Consider the following 19358-nt stretch of genomic DNA (forward strand, 5'->3'; position numbering starts at 1 on the left):
GATAATATGAGATTGGGCAATTAAAGGATAACAGTACTGTAGGCGATATACAGGAAGGACTTGATGTAAATGAATGAAGTACTTGATTTTAACAATTTTAGGATGCGTTGCTTCTAATTTAAAGGAAATGTGTTATTTAGGCATGAAGAAGATGTGCCACATTTTTTATGACACTGACTTGTTTATGCTTTTTAATTGAATAATATGCTGCTAATTGTATACTTTTATGGTTGTAAAAAAGTTGTATTGACTGATAGGCATGGGGTGCATCTATGTTATCTTGTTGTCTTCTTTGTCACTCTCTTCTGGAAATCTTAGAAACATTTTCAACATCTCCTCTACAGATGTTGCAAGAGTAGTTATCTATTCATGTGGTGTCAGTTTCTGTCAACGTGGCAACACCACACAGAGTGCCGGGTATCTGGTATAGAAGTAGCACACGAGGCAGAGAGCAAACCATCACATGCACTCCTATGGTGTGCTGAAAGAAAAAGAGCAGGGGAAGGACATATAGCATTGAATCAAATGGATTGTAAAGAAATCATGTTCCAGGTGAGGGACAAACACAAGAAGGAAAGGAATCAATTAGCAGGCAAGGATTGGGAAGAAGAGAAATAATGGTAAGCAACGAGTGGGGCCAAAGCCCACTGTACATTTTGGAACTGTCCACAATATGTTCTCCATCAACGGCAATTAAAACATAAAAACACTGATAGAATTTACACCAAACTTTGCATGAAACTACAACTTTACTCAAGCAAGTGCCTTTACTTGGTTTGGTGTAAATCAGTTCAGTAGTTTGAGAAATGCACATTTAGCTTGTTGTTGGTAATTTTAGTTGTGAGCAGAGCTTTCAAGGGGTAGGGGCATAGTTGAAAGGGGGCAGAGGGACAAAGAACTGTCCATTTGCTAATAACTGTGACATAATTCGGCAAATCACATGAAACTATGCAGACAATTATTGTGTTCAGTTTTCTGTGGAAATGGTAAGTTCAATGCAGATCTATAAAGGAGAGGAAAAGTTAAATTGGGGAGGTAAGTAAGAATGCCTTCCTGTGCTAAAACCTTTAGTGCTGTTTGATGGATATGTATGAAATTAGACAATGCTGTTAGCCAATAAAGGCCAGTGATAGAATCTCAGGATTAATGCAATTACGACACAAGGTGGGGCGGTGTATGCTAATAACTTTAGCACAGTTTTACGGATCTGCACAACACTTGACAGACACTATGTTTAGCTTACTTTTGATATGTTGAGTTTCATGTGCATCCATCAAGGTAAGCAAAATTTGGTGGGTGGGGGTAGCAGTGTCAAAAAAGCCGCGTTTCCCATTGGTTCCAGGCTGATTTGCATATGGCTGGGCCAAAACTGGGGTGGCGTAGTGGGTAAAAGAACGATGGATTTAACCCAGATCTTTTGACTGGGGGAGAATGTTTGCATTGTCAGCATTCCGTCCATCATTTGTTTGCTGTAACACAACACACAGTGAGCAGCAGCCTGGCTGCACAATGCAGAAGGGAATAGTTCCATAGAAGTTGGATCTAGCATAGCCTCAAGAAACTCAGAAATTCGCTGAGAAAAACTTCTGTAAAAGTGAGGTTCCATTTAGGATTGGTTATAATCCCTTAATGTACATTTTAAAAGAACCTCTGAAATGCACTTTAGAAAAAACACAGCTATAGTACAGGTATGTACACAATTGAAATTTTTTTAAAACACAAATTCACCTAAAATTAGGTCCACCATTCATAACTCTGAAAAGATAGTTTTACGGGTAACGTGATACGTAATCTCACCTATAAAATAATTTAGGACATTTGTAATTGCAACTGTCACATCAACAGTTAGGTCATCAGCACTGTAGTTTGTGGGTGAGTTAAGGTTTGTATGACTGTTTTTACGAGTTAGGGTTTACAGAGCTGACCATAACCTGTGACTTTCAGTGGTTTTTCTGATTTAATTTGTAAGCATAACCGTACTTTATCCAAAGTTCTAAACAGCTTTTTTCACTATGCAAACGCCAAATTATTGCATTGTCAATGTTTGGGCCTACTTTGTGCCGTATCTGCCAATATTAGGGAGACTGGTTTGCTCTGGTGATTCAGTGATTATGCTGATGCCTGCAAGTCAACACCATGGGGATGTGAGGTGAAGAGAGTGTAAGCGCGCTGGAGGGGACGATAAAGGAGCACTCGCTAATCCTGTGAAACCCAAGTGGGTTCCTTTCAATCTATAATCAATACCAGCTCCCTACCTGTCCAAATTGTGTGATCAAAGGCAAATATTTTACTTAAGGAATTAATCAATTATGCAAACATCTTCTGCGTCTAGCCTCCGCAAACCTTGAAACAGCAATCTGTATAGTGAAATACTTTATACATAGACATTTATATCTTCCCTAGGTAGATCACAAAATGATTGTATATGGATGTGAACAAATTACCTACATACTCCAGTTATTAGGGATAGGGGGCTAGGACAAACTACTTTTACTTGGTACGTTACTATTAGTGTTGGACAATCACAGTTACCAATCTATGCATAAAGTGCCACCTAGTGGTGGACCAGAAACTGATCTAATCGGTATGTAATAGAGCTATGTGTGCTCAATCTTCCGGTGTATTCGTTCAGAAATAATGTGCCCAGATGGAGAGATTTCCTCAAAGCCACTGTGGAATGACAACTCAGAAACCCACTCCTACTTGATCAAGAACATAGCTTTAACCCCTTGGGCGCGGCCGCGATTCTGCGCCTGTGCGGCACTTCTAAAGAGTGGGCGAGATCATGACGGCCCCCAACCGTCATCAGCACACGCCCACCATGTTGCATGACGGACGGGGGCCGTCATCAGCATGGAAGGGGTTAAGGGGATGGTGGGTGTTTGGGGTGTGACACGCCCTAATAAAAAGCATTATTGGCTTAGTAGTTCGGGCTGGGGGCCCTGATTTGGGTCTGCTTTCTCAGTGTCGGTTTTTCTCATCGCAAGCCAGGATTAAAAGACAAAAAAGTGGCCTCTGATTTAAAAGCGAGAGAGACAGAGATACCCCGGCTGGCTGAATTTCAAAATGTGAAACCAGCTTCCTTGCTTGTCCAAATTGTGTGTTCCTAGGGCAATATTTTATTTCACAAAGCCTCCATTTTCTTTATTGTCACATATGAGCACACTTTTTTGTTGTAAATCTGTTTTATTTTCATAAGGAAAGCATATAGAGGGTATATGTATCCACAGCATAGGGCCCACAACCCTACTTAGGGCCGGCCGCTTTGTTTGAGGGAGACACGTGCTATTTCAGGGACGCATATCTATGCAAATTTTACACAGCATGTCGCCTACAACCCTTGACGGGCCGGCTGCGTGTTGCAAAAGGCATAACATTGGATTGCAATGTGAGGAAATTTCACGACCCATATTCAACATGTATAGTATCATAACAAGTAGATGTGAAGAGAGAAAAAGAGAGAGGAAAAAAAAGGAGGTCAAAGAGCCTGTAAGGGAGGACAGTGAGAAGCGAACAAATAGAGAGCGTTGTGAGGACAGGAAAGTCAAGTAGGGGATAGGGAACTGTGACTAGGGGGCTATGACGGACAGAGTGTAGAGAGGGAGGTAACTCGCTGTACGTGTAGGTACAAATAGTGAGGGGTTAAGGCAGTGGCGAAGAGAAAGAGTGTGGCGGGCTGGGGGGCAGAGGGGGGCAAAGGTGTTCACTGATCGGGTCATCATCTGGAGCATGCACCATGTGAAGAAAGGGGTAGGGCCAGTGTGGTTATACAATCAGTCTGTCGAGTTCAGGTGGGGTTGCAGCGTCTTTAAAGAGGCTTAGAGCCCGGAGTTTCGGAGGCAGGAGACGTGCGTGCGCTACTTTACGGAGATAGTTAACCAATGGTTGCCATATTTTGGTAAAGCGGGTGTCACATGACTGTAGGTGCGCTGTAAAGAGTTCCATAGTCATTACGTGCCTTAAGTGCACGAACCAAGCGCAATAGGGGGGGTTGCTCTTTTCCATTATAGTGCAATAAGTTATTTAGCGGCCTCTAGCTTGTGGAGAGCAATGTACCAATCACTACGGGTGAGCGCTCTCAGGTTGTCGGGCTTAAGGCCTAGAAGAATTGTGGCTGTGGATTCAGGCAGGGGGGAGCCAAGTACCTCTTTAATATGACTAAGAACCTCCTTCCAGAGTAGGGTCAGGAGCAGACACGCCCACTAGATGTGAATAAAGTCCCCCGGGGCACTCGTGCATCTCCAGCACAGCGGGGAGGCAGTGGGGAACATCCTGTGCAATCGAGAGGGTGTAAAATACCACTGTGTCATGATCTTGTACGCGGATTCTCGTTGTGATGTACTGCGATAGACCTTCGGTATGTCCCGCCTAAATGGCTCCACTGAGCAGGCGTAATTTCAGTGGGAGATGCCGACTGCCATTGGTGTTGGTATGGGTGGGTGGTTACCAGCGGGGGATATTGCAGAATCTGGTAGGTCTGAGAGATTAGTCCCTTCGAGTCATCAAAGGATCGTACCAGACGCTCAAAGGGGGTGAATGGGCGGGTGGCGGCTTGTTGCCTATCAGGCGTGGACATCCAGTGTCGAAGGTGAGCATACTGGAGCCTAGCTCCCTCTGGGAGTCAGAACTCCTCCTTGCATTGAGCAAAGGTTTTGAAGGTGTCCCCGGCAAACAGATCTCGGATCGTTCTACATGAGCACACTTTTATGTACTAGAGTTCAGGATGTGCAAGGTACAAACACCTCTTATGTTTGATTTAATAGATTATGTTGCTCCATTTATAATAAGAATTAGGCCATGTTTACGGTTTACATGACTACTGACTAGCCTCTTAATTTGATAATGGCATTATCGCTGTGGGGGCGAGCCACGAATGCTTCTAAAAACCTCTAATAAATGTCTGTCTAAGCAGTAATATAACCTGATGTACTAAGGTGAAAGCCTTTGGCATGCTAAAGAAATACACTTTTTTGGTATTTTGAAGAGATTATATCATATTTTTATATGTTTGTTGCACTATTTATATCCCAAACGTTTATATGACAATGCATGGACTCTTAGAGCAAAGCATTAGCCATGGATGGCTCATCTATAGCTTTGCTCGCCCTATTAATATACCAGTGTGTCCTCTCTATTTGAGGCTCGGACTTAATACATGGAGCAATCAGTCACCAGACAAAATCATTTGTAAAAGGTGAGGACTAGAAAGATGGAGCCCTGCCCACATGAACCAATGTGAGAATTCTATAATCGAAGCTTCTTGTAGCAGAGACGAACAGATGTGAGTGCAGTCAAAAATATATTTACAACCCTCAAACGCCTTCTTGGCTTGAGAGGTAGGTCTGGGGGCCCTAAGTCTGGTCTGCAAGACCTGTGTCGGTTTTTCTCATTTCACTAAGAGGTTTTAACATGTAAAGTTTTTGAATCAGGATCCTAAATGTGTATAGTGAGTAGTTTACAAAAAAAGTTGTAAATCTGTACACACAGAAGTACTCCTTTCATGGGTGCAAATGTACTACCTTTTGGAATGCACAAACGCTGGCAGTAATAGGCTTGGCAAGCTGCGCCAGTCTCAAGTTGATAAGCATACGAATGGCAATCAGAGACCCAAAAGGTGATAGGATGAATGGTTGCAAACAAATGGCAATTGCTCAGGGTAGCATTCCAACCCATTGCTTTACGCTCACTGTGCCACTCTAAACAGAGGATCATCTTATGCAAATCAGTATTTACCCTGTTCTCATAGAAACAGTCCATCCCGAATCTTGGTCATCACACCCTTGCACCCTTCAGTCCATAGCTTTTTTATTTGGGAAATTTAAGATCCAACCCCCGCCCCCCAAAATCTTTCTTACTAAGCTGTGGCACTGTCCCCGATGCAGAATGGGACTCGAACCAAAGGCACTTACCTCTCACACATTTGGTACCCTTGATCTGGACTTTGACAACCTGATCCCTCTAAAACAGGTCATCTGACACTAGGCTGAAGGAGAGAAATGGTGGAGTATCTGGACTCTTTCACCATCCTAGTGGTGTGGCAAGTGTGCCATGCGTGCTCATGCAAGCAAGGAAATGGCCCAGTCAGTTTGCTAGCGTTGGTAGCAAAATACAGCTATCTTTTAGTTGTGCTGGTGTCACTGTGCCTGCTGGACTACTTTACAGCTCTGCTCAAGCATCCTCCTTTGGTTACCAGCACTGCTCACACTGGGCCAGTGAGGGTGACCGCCACAAGGGAGCTGAGTGCCCTTAGATGCATGATTTCCTGCCGCACTGACAGAGTAGGTGCTCGGTGAGAACAGTGGCACTCTAGTTGCACACCCGTTATCACCTCTTGAAGCCACTGCCAAACCAGAGACGGGGTTAACTTCACTATAAATGCCCACCAGGTCGCTCCAGGGGCACCTCACATCGAGTACATAGATACATCGGTTAACTGATTTCGCGGATCTGGTCAGTGCAAAAAATAGCCATGGCATGTGCATGGCTTTCAAAAAGAGTAGTAAGGCAGAAGCTACAAGAGGTAAACAAAATTGAAGAAAAGAACAAAAATGGATCTGAAAAAATAAAGAGTTTGTTCTTTGAGAAAGGGGTTCCAACCCACACTGATGAGAAGAAAACGAAAACGACTCAAAGGGTGCCCATGCATGTGTGGAGGGGTTGAGCCTGGACATCACCAAACCCTGGATGCCTGTGTCCATAGTGCAGGGCACCCAAAGCTCTACTAAACACAAACACAGTCCATTCATGCCACTAGATGTTAGAGTACCCTAAGATTCATTAAGGAAGACTGCTAGTAAGTGCAAGTATGTAGGCTTTTCCTACGCATATTTCTGAATGAGTATCCGGTGTCACTTGATAGAGAAATTTGTAGTGAAAGTGCAACAAAACAGCACCCCTTAGTTAAATTTTTCTCAAATAAAACTGCGTTCTCACCATTTCTGTGGCTTGTGCTGTTTCCAGTAGTCTTTTCTTCCAACATTTAGTTTCGGTGATACTCTGTTCTTCCTAAAAGAAAAAAAATGTAAAACTACAAAATCGTATTTGTGGGAATCATAGTTATTTATTTTTATTTGGCGTGGATAGCATTATATCAGACATAGCATTGTAAAACTGTAAATGGAAAATAAAAGACTGATGTGTTTGCACGGCAAATCTGCAACTATCTTTCTAAATTCTGAGACATAGCTTTTCAAGGCAACGAAGAATTCCACAGTTCTGCGACAATGTAGTTGTAAGGATACAAATGGCCAGAGACAGCATTTTCCAATGGATATCACTAGTCAAAGTCCAGCACCTACCCCAGGATGAGCCCACCCAGACACCTTGCTAAATGGCCAAAGCTAAGCCTGGGGTACAGCCCTACCAGGTACAGTTTCTGTCAAACAATCGATCCCAAAAGATGCTTACCTTCCAAATCGGATGGTCCACATACACATATTATACAGAAACAGTTACTGATTTGAGGAGTTCAATGCCGGCATATCTACACCAGTTCTCCCAAGGGTACCCTGGATGCTGTAACTCAACAATACTCACAAGTAAAAAGTGTTCACCAGATAAGTTAGCACAGCCAGTGCTAGGCATCTGAGTTTTGGGATGCTTCGAAAGCTGCTTCTAGTTTCTCATGCAAAGGAAAGCACAGCGCCCCAAGACCCGTCAGACAAAACAGCTCCAGGAGTAGCCTAACAATTACAGGGAAGGCATATCAGGAGTGGCCTTCTTAAGTGCAATCTGTTTGTTTCAGTTCATCGGAGTTTGAAGTCCTCACAAGCAGACCATGGTCACCATCAGTGTTAGCAGAGTCTGTGATGAGCATCTGAGGATTGGGGGTCTTTACAATGCTGCTGTTTCTCATGTAAAGTACCAGTCCAGGCATGGAGGTGCAGCCCATGAATCGCCAGCCAAAGAGCTCTACGGCGAGGCCAACAATTACAGAGGGGACACTCTACTGATGAACGGCAATGCGCAGGAAGCACATGTCCTGGGATGCCAGCAATGGCTATGGTAACACTAATAAAGAACTCTTTCTACCTTGTGAGTGCTTCAATTACTATGGATTGCACCAACCAGGAGGCACTTGGGAGAACTTGTGCTGATATGCAGGCAGTGTACCCCCCTCCAATAAATCACCAGTGTCCAGAAACAATGTCCTTCAAAAACACATTGTGGGAAACGTCGCCCACCCAGTGTTGCAGCCAGGAATACCCATGAAAAGGACACTGACCAGGAAAAAACATGTAAAGTAACAACTAGCAGATGGAAATCTCAGTTCAACTAATGACCCCTAGCCCATCAATAACAGTGGCAGCCAAAGGAACGCCATCTGACCAAAGGTACAGTCCATCTAAGACATATGAAGCCCAGGTACCTAGAGAAGGTGTTCAGGATATAACTCGCTCAAGGCCTCACAATCCCAGAGAGTGCGGCCGCCAAGGGGCAATAGTCCCAGAAAGGTCACAGCCTGCACAAGACACACAGGCCACTGAAGCAACTAGTCCCTAAAAATAGAGCCACACACAGGAAGGGAGGTAATAGCAATATGAGGAGGGAATAAAAGAGTTTCATATTTTATTTTTAGCATCTGTTTATTGCGTTTTCATGCCGATTATTTCGTACAAGCAGTGCATTATAAACATATATACATCACAATTCACATCTAATTTGATATCAGCCATCTCCTTTACAAGCTGTGGGTCACCCGGTCAGTAATCTAACTACATGTATATTCCCTCAGAGTACTGTGTCCTTATCATGCAATTCAATATGCTATCTGATGAGGCATCGTGGTCAAAACCCCATTCAAAGTTTACATGTCTGTTCTAAACTTTTCAAACCGAGTTAACAATAAAACAACAAATAACAAAACAGTAACCAGTATTTAGTCTCTTACAATCCATTGTGCATTTACCTGGGCCCTCTCTGTGTAATCCGCTCACATGCCTTCTGCTCTTAAAATCTCAGTTTAGTTTTCACTAATTGGGATAGAGCAAGTTCTGTTTCGAAACTGGGTGCCCAAAAGCTGTTAATATCTTCCCTCAGACCTCTGTGATCGGGTATTTCCTGCACCCCTTACTTTCCTCGTTTTAAAACGAAGGGGGTTATTTCCCATGTTAAAAGTGACGCACCAGCGATGCAAGGGGCTTGTAAATAAGCCCATAAGTGTTCCGTGTGAGCCCATTTATGAACATCTCTTTTCCAGTCATCAGTCAGTGCCTGATCCGTCTTTCAGAGCATGGCGATGCACCTTTTAGCTAGGGTGAAGGCCGAGTCTATGAAGCTGTTACTTGCTCTCTTTGCTTTTGGCTGAGGTGTGATCCCTAACAAGCGTACCTCAGTCACACAGTGGATCTCTCTCCCAAGTGTCTCAGTTAGTGCCTCTATGACACTCCTTCAAAACTCAGTGATTAACACACAATCCCATACCATGAGTATGAAATCAGTATAATTTAGGTTACAACATTGACACATTTTAGGTGTTAAATATGTCACATGTGGGTAATTAAACTGCGTATATGTAAGACTAGCATTGTGAGGAACTTTTTGAGTGTATGTTTTAGCCCTCTCCCACTCTGTCCGTCAGATCCCAGTTTACGCAAACCTCCCACTTGGCCCCGGTGGGTTCCATGTCACCTCAAAGCACATGGATCAAGGACCTATAAAACCAAAATACTAGTCTACTGCCACTCCCCATAGTAAATAGAAGTTGTAAGGCTTTGTGCGTTTGAAGTTCATCAACTACGTTTCCCCAAACTTCATTTATTATTCCTTGATCATAAATGAGAAACTGTGAGACGGGCAGCCAAAATTCCTCCATCATCTCCTCCTTTGTGAGGAATTTACCCTGTCCATAGCCGACTCCTATAGTGAATGTATCCACTCATCTAGCTATGTTTGGGGTCGTACCCGAATTAGATCCCGGAGCGGGATGGTGGGAGGTTATGTGGAATGACTCTGGTTTTGTAGGTGCACCTATTCCAGCATTTGATTCCTATCCTCCCTAATCGTGGGATATGCACATGTCCCTTGCTGCGATTCAGTAGGGTGGGGACCAAATCGCTGATTAGATTTCTGATCGCCAATGCAGAAAACAATATTTTCTTATATAGATTAATTCTGGGCCCCAATGAGACTGTGAAGCTCATGCTGCGAGCACTGGTATGAGAAAGACTATGACTCAGAGTAATGAAGCTTACAGCTAAGTGATCCAAGCATTCTCCTCTCCCTTTTCTGCTCACTTGTTCTAATTGGCTGAATGAGGACAACTAGGCCATGAGGCCCACATGGAAGAGCCTGGAGCGCCGATGAGTCCCAAGAAAGTCTAAAGGTTGACACATCCCTTCGTGAGTAGCTCATGAAGTCAAGGTTCTGGCTTGGCACTCTGGGGGACTTGAGTCAACTTTATCCCATCATAGAATCAAGGCTACAAGTCCAAGAATGCAGAAACATGGAAAGGATGAGCTTCTTGTTCATAGACTTGGCAAATCTGAGAGCTCTGTCTAAGTAGGGATCTCCTAAACGGAGGAGCGATCTCCTGAACTGGAGAAGGCAGCACTGTGCCCCAATGGCAAGTGGGAGAATGTTGATGCCCATACTTGCAATGAAAGTTTGTGGGCAAAGAATACAGCAGCAGAAAGGCTATTACAGCCTGTGGTTTAGCGCAGCACATCACCTATACCGGTTTATGAATTAAAAATTGGCCAGGCAGGATCGCATCCTAACTCAGCATTTTTTCCCACATCCTGATGGTGGAGAACCATGGAGGGCTACTGTCAGATCCTTAAGCTCTTTACATTCAGAGTGTGTTTTATAGAGAAAATATGCATCTGCGAGGCAATCCTTTCCCGCCCTCTCCCCAATCTCAACTCAGCCACACTCAGGATCATCGACTTAGATCCGAGTACATTTCAATCATTTTTATGGTTTATTTAGGAGTGTCTCTAAATAAAAAGTATTTTGTACACTTCACAGCTGTGTAGATATTTGGGGCACTGGGGACGTGAATAAATGTATATTCTTACAAACACCTCCCCTCAGGTCCGGCATTGGTTTGTGTCATGGGCAGATGATAAAAATACAAGGCCAGAAACTGTCTATAAATACAAAATGAACATTTACTGATATTTATGTATTTACGTGCATCTATAATAATGTGCTCTAATTTGATTTCTCTATGGATTTGCACAGAAAATATCAAAGCTCAGTTCCCATGACGCAATTTGGAAAGACCTTAAAAGTCTCTAGATCCTGAAGGGAATGAGGTTTTATACTAACTCCAAGTGAATATATCCAAATGTATAAGTGATGGGGAAGGTTGGGGTGGGTGGATCATCTTGAACAAGTGACTGATTATGATAAGTGGGAAGGGTGCATGCATGATACATCTACATTTGTATTTGATATACATCTACATTATTAAGATTCCACAGAGTTCTTTCTTTTTCCACCTTCTTTAGTGTCTCCCATTTGGGTTTTATTACTCCAAAAACTTAAGAAACTATTTCTTTTTTAAAGATGAGAGTAAAAGATAAAGAAAAATCAATTTCAAGCTGTGGCTATGGTGTTAAAGGGTGTTTTGAAGAAATTCCGATTCCAATTATATGTTAATAACAAGTGTGAACAATAAAATGTTGGTGTTAATCAGTATTGTATCAGAATTGAATGATTCAGAAGATTAGCACTTCGGTTATAATAAGACCTGCCGGTTGGGGTATGGGAGGCAGATGTTTGGAGAACTGCCTTGCATTATGATTTCTGCTTTTCACTTCTTAGACTTTTGAGGACCATACAGGATTCAGTGGAATTTTTAGTCCTGGATTTGGATGCAGGGCGTAGCTTGCCAAATGTAATGCATTATTAATGGCCTTATTACAGTGGCTGAGACTTAAAGACAAGGGAGCAGAGCAGGCGAAAATCCAGTTTCAAAACCCATTGTGGCCGCCTGCATCAGTGATGTACAATGACTCTCACACTTTGAAGATAAGATTAGAGAAAATGAAAGGCCTGCAAGCATGATGTGTTTTAATGGCTCAGAATATTTTTTATGGTTAAACAATCTAGCTTTTTGGCACTTTTTTATCGTGATCATTAAATCTCAAAAGGCTGGATCGTCTGTCTTACTAGATGAGCGGCCAAGGAACAGAGGCAACTTCACTGTAGGCTGGATTTTAAACAACACTTTTCCTTGCCTGTGGAAAAATATCAGATTTCCTTTCATGATATTCCAAACTTGGAAATTGGATAATAACTCTAGCTTGGATATACAGTTCGACACACATTCAGAAGATGTTCCTAGCTAAATTGGTACCCTACATTTTCTCTTTAGAAGGGACGAGGAACTGCTGACCTGCCAAGATCTCAAAGTTGGGAATCCAGACCTGGACAGACTCTATACTCTACCTAACTCTATATTGGCACTAATGCACTTTCAAGAAAGATTAAGGACTTACATCTCTGACTCTGGAAGTTGCTTGGAGACACATGCACCCGGGGTGGAAGGCATTTCATACTTAACTCCTTCACAGCCTCATACTCTCAAACTCGCCATTTCCTCTCACTGAGGGGATCTCGGTAGGTTGAGCATCGGAGTTGGGAATGTTAATGCACTCCAAGATAAAAGACCATGGTCATGGAGGCTCAGGCAACATCTCCTGAACGTCGTTTTCATAGTAGTGCAGGCAAATAAATATTTAAACCACTAAACCGGTCACAAAATAGTACATATGTTTGCTGTGTGGGCCGTCTCACGGCCAATTCCCAGGAGAGTATTTACTACAACTTTCATGTTCCTTAGACTACACTTCTCAGGTGATCTCCTGCATTCAACAGTGCACACCACGATTTGTGCCCTTTAGAGAAACATCCCAGAACTTCTCTGACATGTTTTGAAGTAGCCTCCAGATTCAGTTGCTACACGATTATTTATTTTCATGGTGTGTCAGAAGGGGAGGGTCATTTGAGCCTCCACGGTTTATGTGTTGCAGTTAACATGGCACACACCACTAGATGGCACCAGATACTGAAATGTAGGTCCGGCATTCTCCCGGGCCGCATAAACGATTGACGCGCCTTCCTGCTCGCTCAGATACTGCTTATTGTCTTGAATTCAGCCATGCGTCCTGCAAATAGAAAATCACTTGCCTCTGATGAACCTTTTTTTATTAATGCAGTTAGAAAGCAACAAGCACAGAAAAATACAAAATAAAAAATAGCACAGCAAACAGCGCAGTTCCCATGTGCATTCAATATGCAGTTTGCTATGTGAATAATTAGCATTGTGCACAAACCAAGCTGTCCTGATTTTCAATTATATCCCTGTGCTGATCAATCGGCGCCCAGTCAACAGGTCGTCGCTACGAACAGCTGTAGTGGCCCCTCCCTGCTAATGGCCGCGTCAGTCCTGGCGCGCGCCTCCTTTCAGTCCAGGCAGTGCGCCTGAGCAGGTCGTGATGCCATTTATGTACTGAAGGGGCTCAGGATGTCTTTTAGGGGAGGAGGGGTGTTTGATGGCATTAGTTCACAGTATTCTTGACTTTTTTCCTGAAAATGTGATACATATATCTTCTAAATAAGTTGTAAGGAGGTGTGTGTGTGGGGAGGGGGTGGGGGGGGGGGGAGAGAAGCAGAGGTGTATTCGGCTTCCAAGGGTAATCAGTAGGGGGAGAATGAATCAGATAAGTCACGGAGCCAGAAGTGCTTTAAATGGGTACAAGATAGTGCAAGTACTCTTTTAAATGTGGCGAGTGGGCAGGGCTGGGGGCGGGGCTAAAGGTAATACATGCCTGTGGCGACGCTCTAGTTGTTGCTGGCAGGCGCCGGATCCGGAAGTCCCCCACCGGAACCGGAAGGCGGCCATTTTGTGTGGTGCCCGAAGCCTTCGTGTGTGCACGCAAGCCCCGGCGCTCCGGGAATAAATACTTAGAACGAGACCTGACTCCGAGCATTATTGGGGGGGTTGAGCCCAGTTTTACAATGGCGACAAGGCGGGACTTGAGCCTGCATTAACAACAGCGGCACGAAAAAAAAAAACCAATAAATACATCGAAAAAAAACCCGAAAACGAACCCATCGGACCGCCCAGCACAGATCATCAGGCGCCATTCTCGGAGCGCGGCAGAGGGCGAGAGGCGGCGAATCGGCCCAACGCAAGCTCAGTACCTGCGACACTACGCGAGAGGGGGCGAATTGGCCCAACGCAAGCTCAGTACCTGCGACACCACGCTATTTACGAGACGCACAACCTAATCCTCAAGGCGTCAGCGAGAGCCTGGACACTGCTTACCCAGGTACAAGCAGCGGGTGAGCGCGGGGAAGGGGCCCACAACGTGAGGCACAGTGTCGACACGGGCAGTCGATCACTAGACGCGGCCAAGGGAAGAAAGCACGGACCAGGCATACCTACCCCACAGCCACGGCAAGCTGGCGGAGCAGAGGGGGCAAGTTGCAGGGCCAAGCATTGCAACCAGAGGTAGGCCACAAGAGAATTCAGCGTCACAGGGGACTGCAGAGGGCACAGGCAGTAGAGAGAACGACGAAGAGAACGGAGATACAAGACAAGCGCCAGGCAGCCCGCCCAACCACGCAATTCCCGCCCAGGCAGTCCCGAGGGGCAACAGCAGGATGGCGACACCATCCACTTCCCTAACCCACATGGTACCTTTCCTTCCAAAGAGGGGAGATCCCACGATGCCTTGGGAGGATTGGAAGCAATACTTCCTGAATTATTTGGAAGCTTTAGAAGACGAAAGTGAGGCTGCGTACACGAGCCCGAGAAGAAGAAAGATACTTTTACACAATTTGGGCCCGGAGGGTCTGAGAGTATTTGACACCATAGTCAAAGGGCCAAGGGACGCAACCGATACGGATGTATTCAGACATGTCATAGAGGACCTGGACGCACACTACAGGCCAGTGGTTTGCGTGGCCATTGACAGACACAACTTCTTCCAGAGAAAACAAGGAAATGGAGAGACAGTGGATGAATACATAGCGGCGTTGCAGAAATTAGCTCTCACTTGCAAATTCGGGACCCTCCACGACGAGTTGGTAAGGGATCAAATCATAATGCATACGACGAACACACATGTTCAAGAAAAACTGTGGGTAAACGGGGACGCTCCCCTAAAGGAGGTATGGGCCTTGGTGAAGAAGGCGGAGATGTCAAAACGATGTGCACAGGCAGCCAGAAAAGACAGCGGAAGCACGCAAACAGTCTGCAAGGTCATGATGCACAACAAAGGGGACAAATCGTGGCAACGAGAACCACCAAAGGGGCCAGACTCCAGGAGAAGCCAACAAACTGGGGGAGCAAACCCGAAGACAAGCAGAGGAGGAAGACCTAGCTGCTACAGATGTGGAAGCGGATCGCACTTGGGCAACGACAAAATATGCCCAGCGTTCAGGGCGAAGTGCGCGTTCTGCGGTGTATTCGGACATTACGAGAAAGTGTGTCGAAGAAAGTCCAAGGGAGCCGCAGTCAGATACATAGACCAAGGAGGCCAGGAAGAAGAAGAAACGCAAGAAGAGGAAGGTGAGCTGGAGGAACTCCTCTACATCGATGTCCAAGTCTTGGAAGTGGGATGCAAAGAAACGGACAAACCGAGACTCAACATGCACATGGGAGGAGTAGCGATTGAAATAATAGCAGACTCATGAGCCCCCATCACGATTGTTCAAAGACAGGTGTGGGAAGATAAGTTCAGGTCGGAAGTCAAGGAGAAACTACGTCCCATGGACGTGAGACCAGTCACCTACACGGGACAGAGGATACCCATGCTGGGCTATTGCCCATTGCTGTTCGAATTCAAGGGAAGACAAGCTAACTGCAAACTGTATGTAGCAGAAAAAGGACCATCGGTACTCAGCTGGAAGGATCAAGGCGCCTTGGGAATCCAGTTGAATCCAGGAGGCATCGAAAAGGTGCTGCTGATGAACATGGAAAGAGGACAGGAAGGGGAGGCGTGGCACCGAGAATTTTCAAAAGTCTTCAGTGGGCAGATAGGAGAACTGACCAAGTTTAAGCACGTAATAAGGTTAAAGGAAGGAGCGAAGCCTGTCATCGACAAAGTCCGAAACATACCTTTACGCTGCAGAGAGGCAGTGCAAGAGGAACTTGACAGATTGGAGAAAAGCGGGGTGATACAAGCCATAGAGAGTGCGGAATGGCTATCGCCTTTAGTGGTAGCCCAAAAACCAAATGGGAAAGTGAGGTTATGTGTAGACCTCAGGGAGCTTAACAAAAACATTTTAGTAGACAAATTCCCACTCCCACGTATCAATGAGATGCTGTCCTTGACAAAAGGAGTAAAGTGGTTCTCGACAATAGACCTGTCATCGGCTTACCACCAGGTGAAACTTCATCCATCCAGCGACCATCTAACATCCTTCATAACACCTTTTGGGTGTTACAAGTTCGTGAGAATGCCGTTTGGACTGGCCTCTGCGGCCGCGGTGTTTCAGAAACTGATGCACAGACTCTTCCAAAAGGTGGATGGAGTTCAGTTTTTCCAAGATGATATCCTCGTAATGGGGAAATCCCAACAAGAGCATAACGAGAAACTACACACGGTGCTACGCATGTTACAAGAAAACGGACTCACCGCGGAATGGAAAAAATGTAAATTTGGGGTCCCCTCAGTCACCTACCTGGGTCATGAAGTCAGCGAGAAGGGGATCAAGCCGAAGAGAGCCAACATGGAGGCGATCCAGAATGCACCTGCCCCATAAAAAAAGGAAGATGTCCGGTCATTCCTGGGAATGGCCGAGTTCTATATTAAATTCATCCCCAACTTTGCCACCAAGACGCACTGCCTACGCCAGTTGCTGAAGGAGAGGAACGGGTTCAAATGGACCAAAGAGGAGCAGGAGGAGTTCGACACCTTAAAGCGAGAAATGGGCGAAGCCATTCCACTTGAAGGATTTGACCCGGCTGCAGATTCCATACTTACCACCGATGCCAGCGATAGGGGCCTAGGAGCAGTGCTAATGCAAATAACTGACAAGGGAGAGCTAACAACAGTCAGCTTCGCATCCAGATCCCTGGCCCCAAACGAAGAGAAGTTTAGCGTCATCGAAAAAGAGATGCTAGCCGTGGTGTGGGCGATGGAACGCTTCCGCCAATACCTATGGGGAGCTAAGTTCTTGGTCCGCACAGACCACAAACCCCTGGTTAAGGTTCTGACGTCCAGTGGACATGCGCATGCCACCCCGAGAATAGCAAAGATTACACTGAGGCTATAAGACTTTGTGTACGAGGTGGAGTACATACCGGGGCCCCAGTACAAAGTAGCAGACTACCTGAGTCGGGCGGCAGCCAAGGAAGGAGCGGAGGAACAGAAAAAGCCGGGATGGGAAGGCTACATGGTAGCGACCGTGCAGGACCTGGAGCAAGTGATCAGTGCGCAGGAATGGGCAGAGGCCTACAGACAAGACGAGGATTTAGAGGCGGTCAAAGGATATGTCATCCACGGATGGCCGGAGAAGAGGCACCTAAAAGAGGACTTGAGGAGATACTGGGAAGTGAGAGAGGAGCTGTCACTGGGGGAGGATCCCCAGTTCCTACTCAGGGGAGACAAAGTCATCCCCCCCGGGGTCTCATTGAACACTTGATGGCGTTGTTGCATGAAGGACACCAAGGGATCACGAAGACCAAAGCCCTAGCGAGACAGGCGTACTGGTGGCCAGCAATAGACGCTCAGGTAGAAAGATATGTGAGACGATGTGACTCATGCTCCAAGGCAGACAAGTCCCAGGTCATGCTGAGGCCACAGTTAGGGAAGTTCCCCATGCCTGGAGGACCATGGGAAATGGTGTCCATCGACATCATTGGACCGATCCTGAACATGGAAGGAGTACAGAAGTATGCTATAGTGTTGATGGACAGGTACTCCAAGTGGCCGGAGGTAGAAGTGAAGAACACAGTGGACTCCGAAGCGGTGATAACGTTCTTGAACACCGTATTCACAAAGGAAGGCATCCCCAAGGTGATTACGTGCGACAATGGGCCACAGTTCGTCTCAGCCTAATGGGAGGCCTTCATGTCAAGGAATGGAATAGAGGTCAAGCACACTCCCATATACCACCCAGCTGGAAACGGGCTTGTGGAACGTTTCAATCGAGTTATAATGGGAACAATCCAAGCAGCCATAAATGATGGACTAGATTGGGAGAAAGAATTACCCAAGATGCTATGGGCCTACGGCATTACTCCAGGCAGCACAGGCTACAGCCCCTTTAAAGTGTTGAGGGGTAGAGAGCCGTTTACCAAAGACAACGTTGCTTGGAGGCAGATGGTGGTGCAGAGCAAATGGTCACCAGCAATAGTAAGGAGGAATCTAGAGAAAGCACAAGAGACCTACACAGAACAATTCAATAAGAGACAAAATGTGCAAGGGGTGTCACTAGAGAAAGGCGACTGGGTGAGAGTGAAGGTGGCAACCATGAGGAGGAAAGGAGAGAGCAAGTTCACACCACCCTTGCAGGTAGTGGAACCATATGCCCGGTCAGCATTACTCAGTGACGGCAAGGTATGGTCGCAGGACAGGATGGCCAAATGCAGCAAAATACTGAAATGGACCACAGGAGCGGAAGAAGGTATGGAAGGACATACGGAGATGGAGAACGAGGAAGGTAGAGGATGGAGACAAGAGCAAGTAGAAGGAGGGATACAGCAAGTGGAGGAGGAAGAGAACACGTACGGCGGGAGCAACAGAGAGAGAGAGAGAGAGAGAGATAGAGAGAGGGAAATACGAACTGGAAAGGAAAGGGGGAAGAGAGATACGATGGAGAAGGTGAAGGAGCGGAAGCGCGAGGAATGACCGCCATGCCAGGCTCGCAAGGAGGCGAGAAGGTAGAGGGAGTGGTGAGAACGAGAGCAGGAAGAATCATGAGAACTCCCAAGAGGTTCGAGGACTTTGATATGGACATTAAGTAAGACTGTTTATTTCTATTCATGTGTTGATTGCATAAAGGGGGGAGATATGTGGCGACGCTCTAGTTGTTGCTGGCAGGCGCCGGATCCGGAAGTCCCCCACCGGAACCGAAAGGCGGCCATTTTGTGTGGTGCCCGAAGCCTTCGTGTGTGCACGCAAGCCCCGGCACTCCGGGAATAAATACTTAGAACGAGACCGGACTCCGAGCATTATTGGGGGGTTAAGCCCAGTTTTACAATGCCGATGCTTATTGACGTCTATACTAGTTGCAGCACATACCAAAACACATGAAAAATAATTTCTATAAACAAAACAGGTTAACTCGTTATACAAAACTAAAGCCAAACACAGTGATATTTTTAAAATATCCTTGTGTTGTAATATTTCTCTCACACAGGGGCATAGCTAGAGCTTGTGGCGCCCGGGGCTACC

The 19358-nt window shown here is 45.7% G+C and overlaps 1 protein-coding gene across 2 annotated transcripts in view; it reads right to left on the reverse strand.

The window, feature by feature from the left end:
- Positions 1-19358, reverse strand: part of THAP3 (THAP domain containing 3) — a 143797-nt gene that overhangs the window by 14878 nt on the left and 109561 nt on the right. For both annotated transcript variants that reach the window (XM_078642978.1, XM_078642977.1), the window contains exon 4: positions 6934-7005. In XM_078642978.1, coding sequence (XP_078499104.1) covers positions 6934-7005 — 72 coding nt within the window. The remainder of the gene's footprint in view (positions 1-6933; positions 7006-19358) is intronic.

This window comes from Lissotriton helveticus, chromosome 5_1 (assembly GCF_964261635.1).
Source record: "Lissotriton helveticus chromosome 5_1, aLisHel1.1, whole genome shotgun sequence".
NCBI lineage: Eukaryota > Metazoa > Chordata > Amphibia > Caudata > Salamandridae > Lissotriton > Lissotriton helveticus.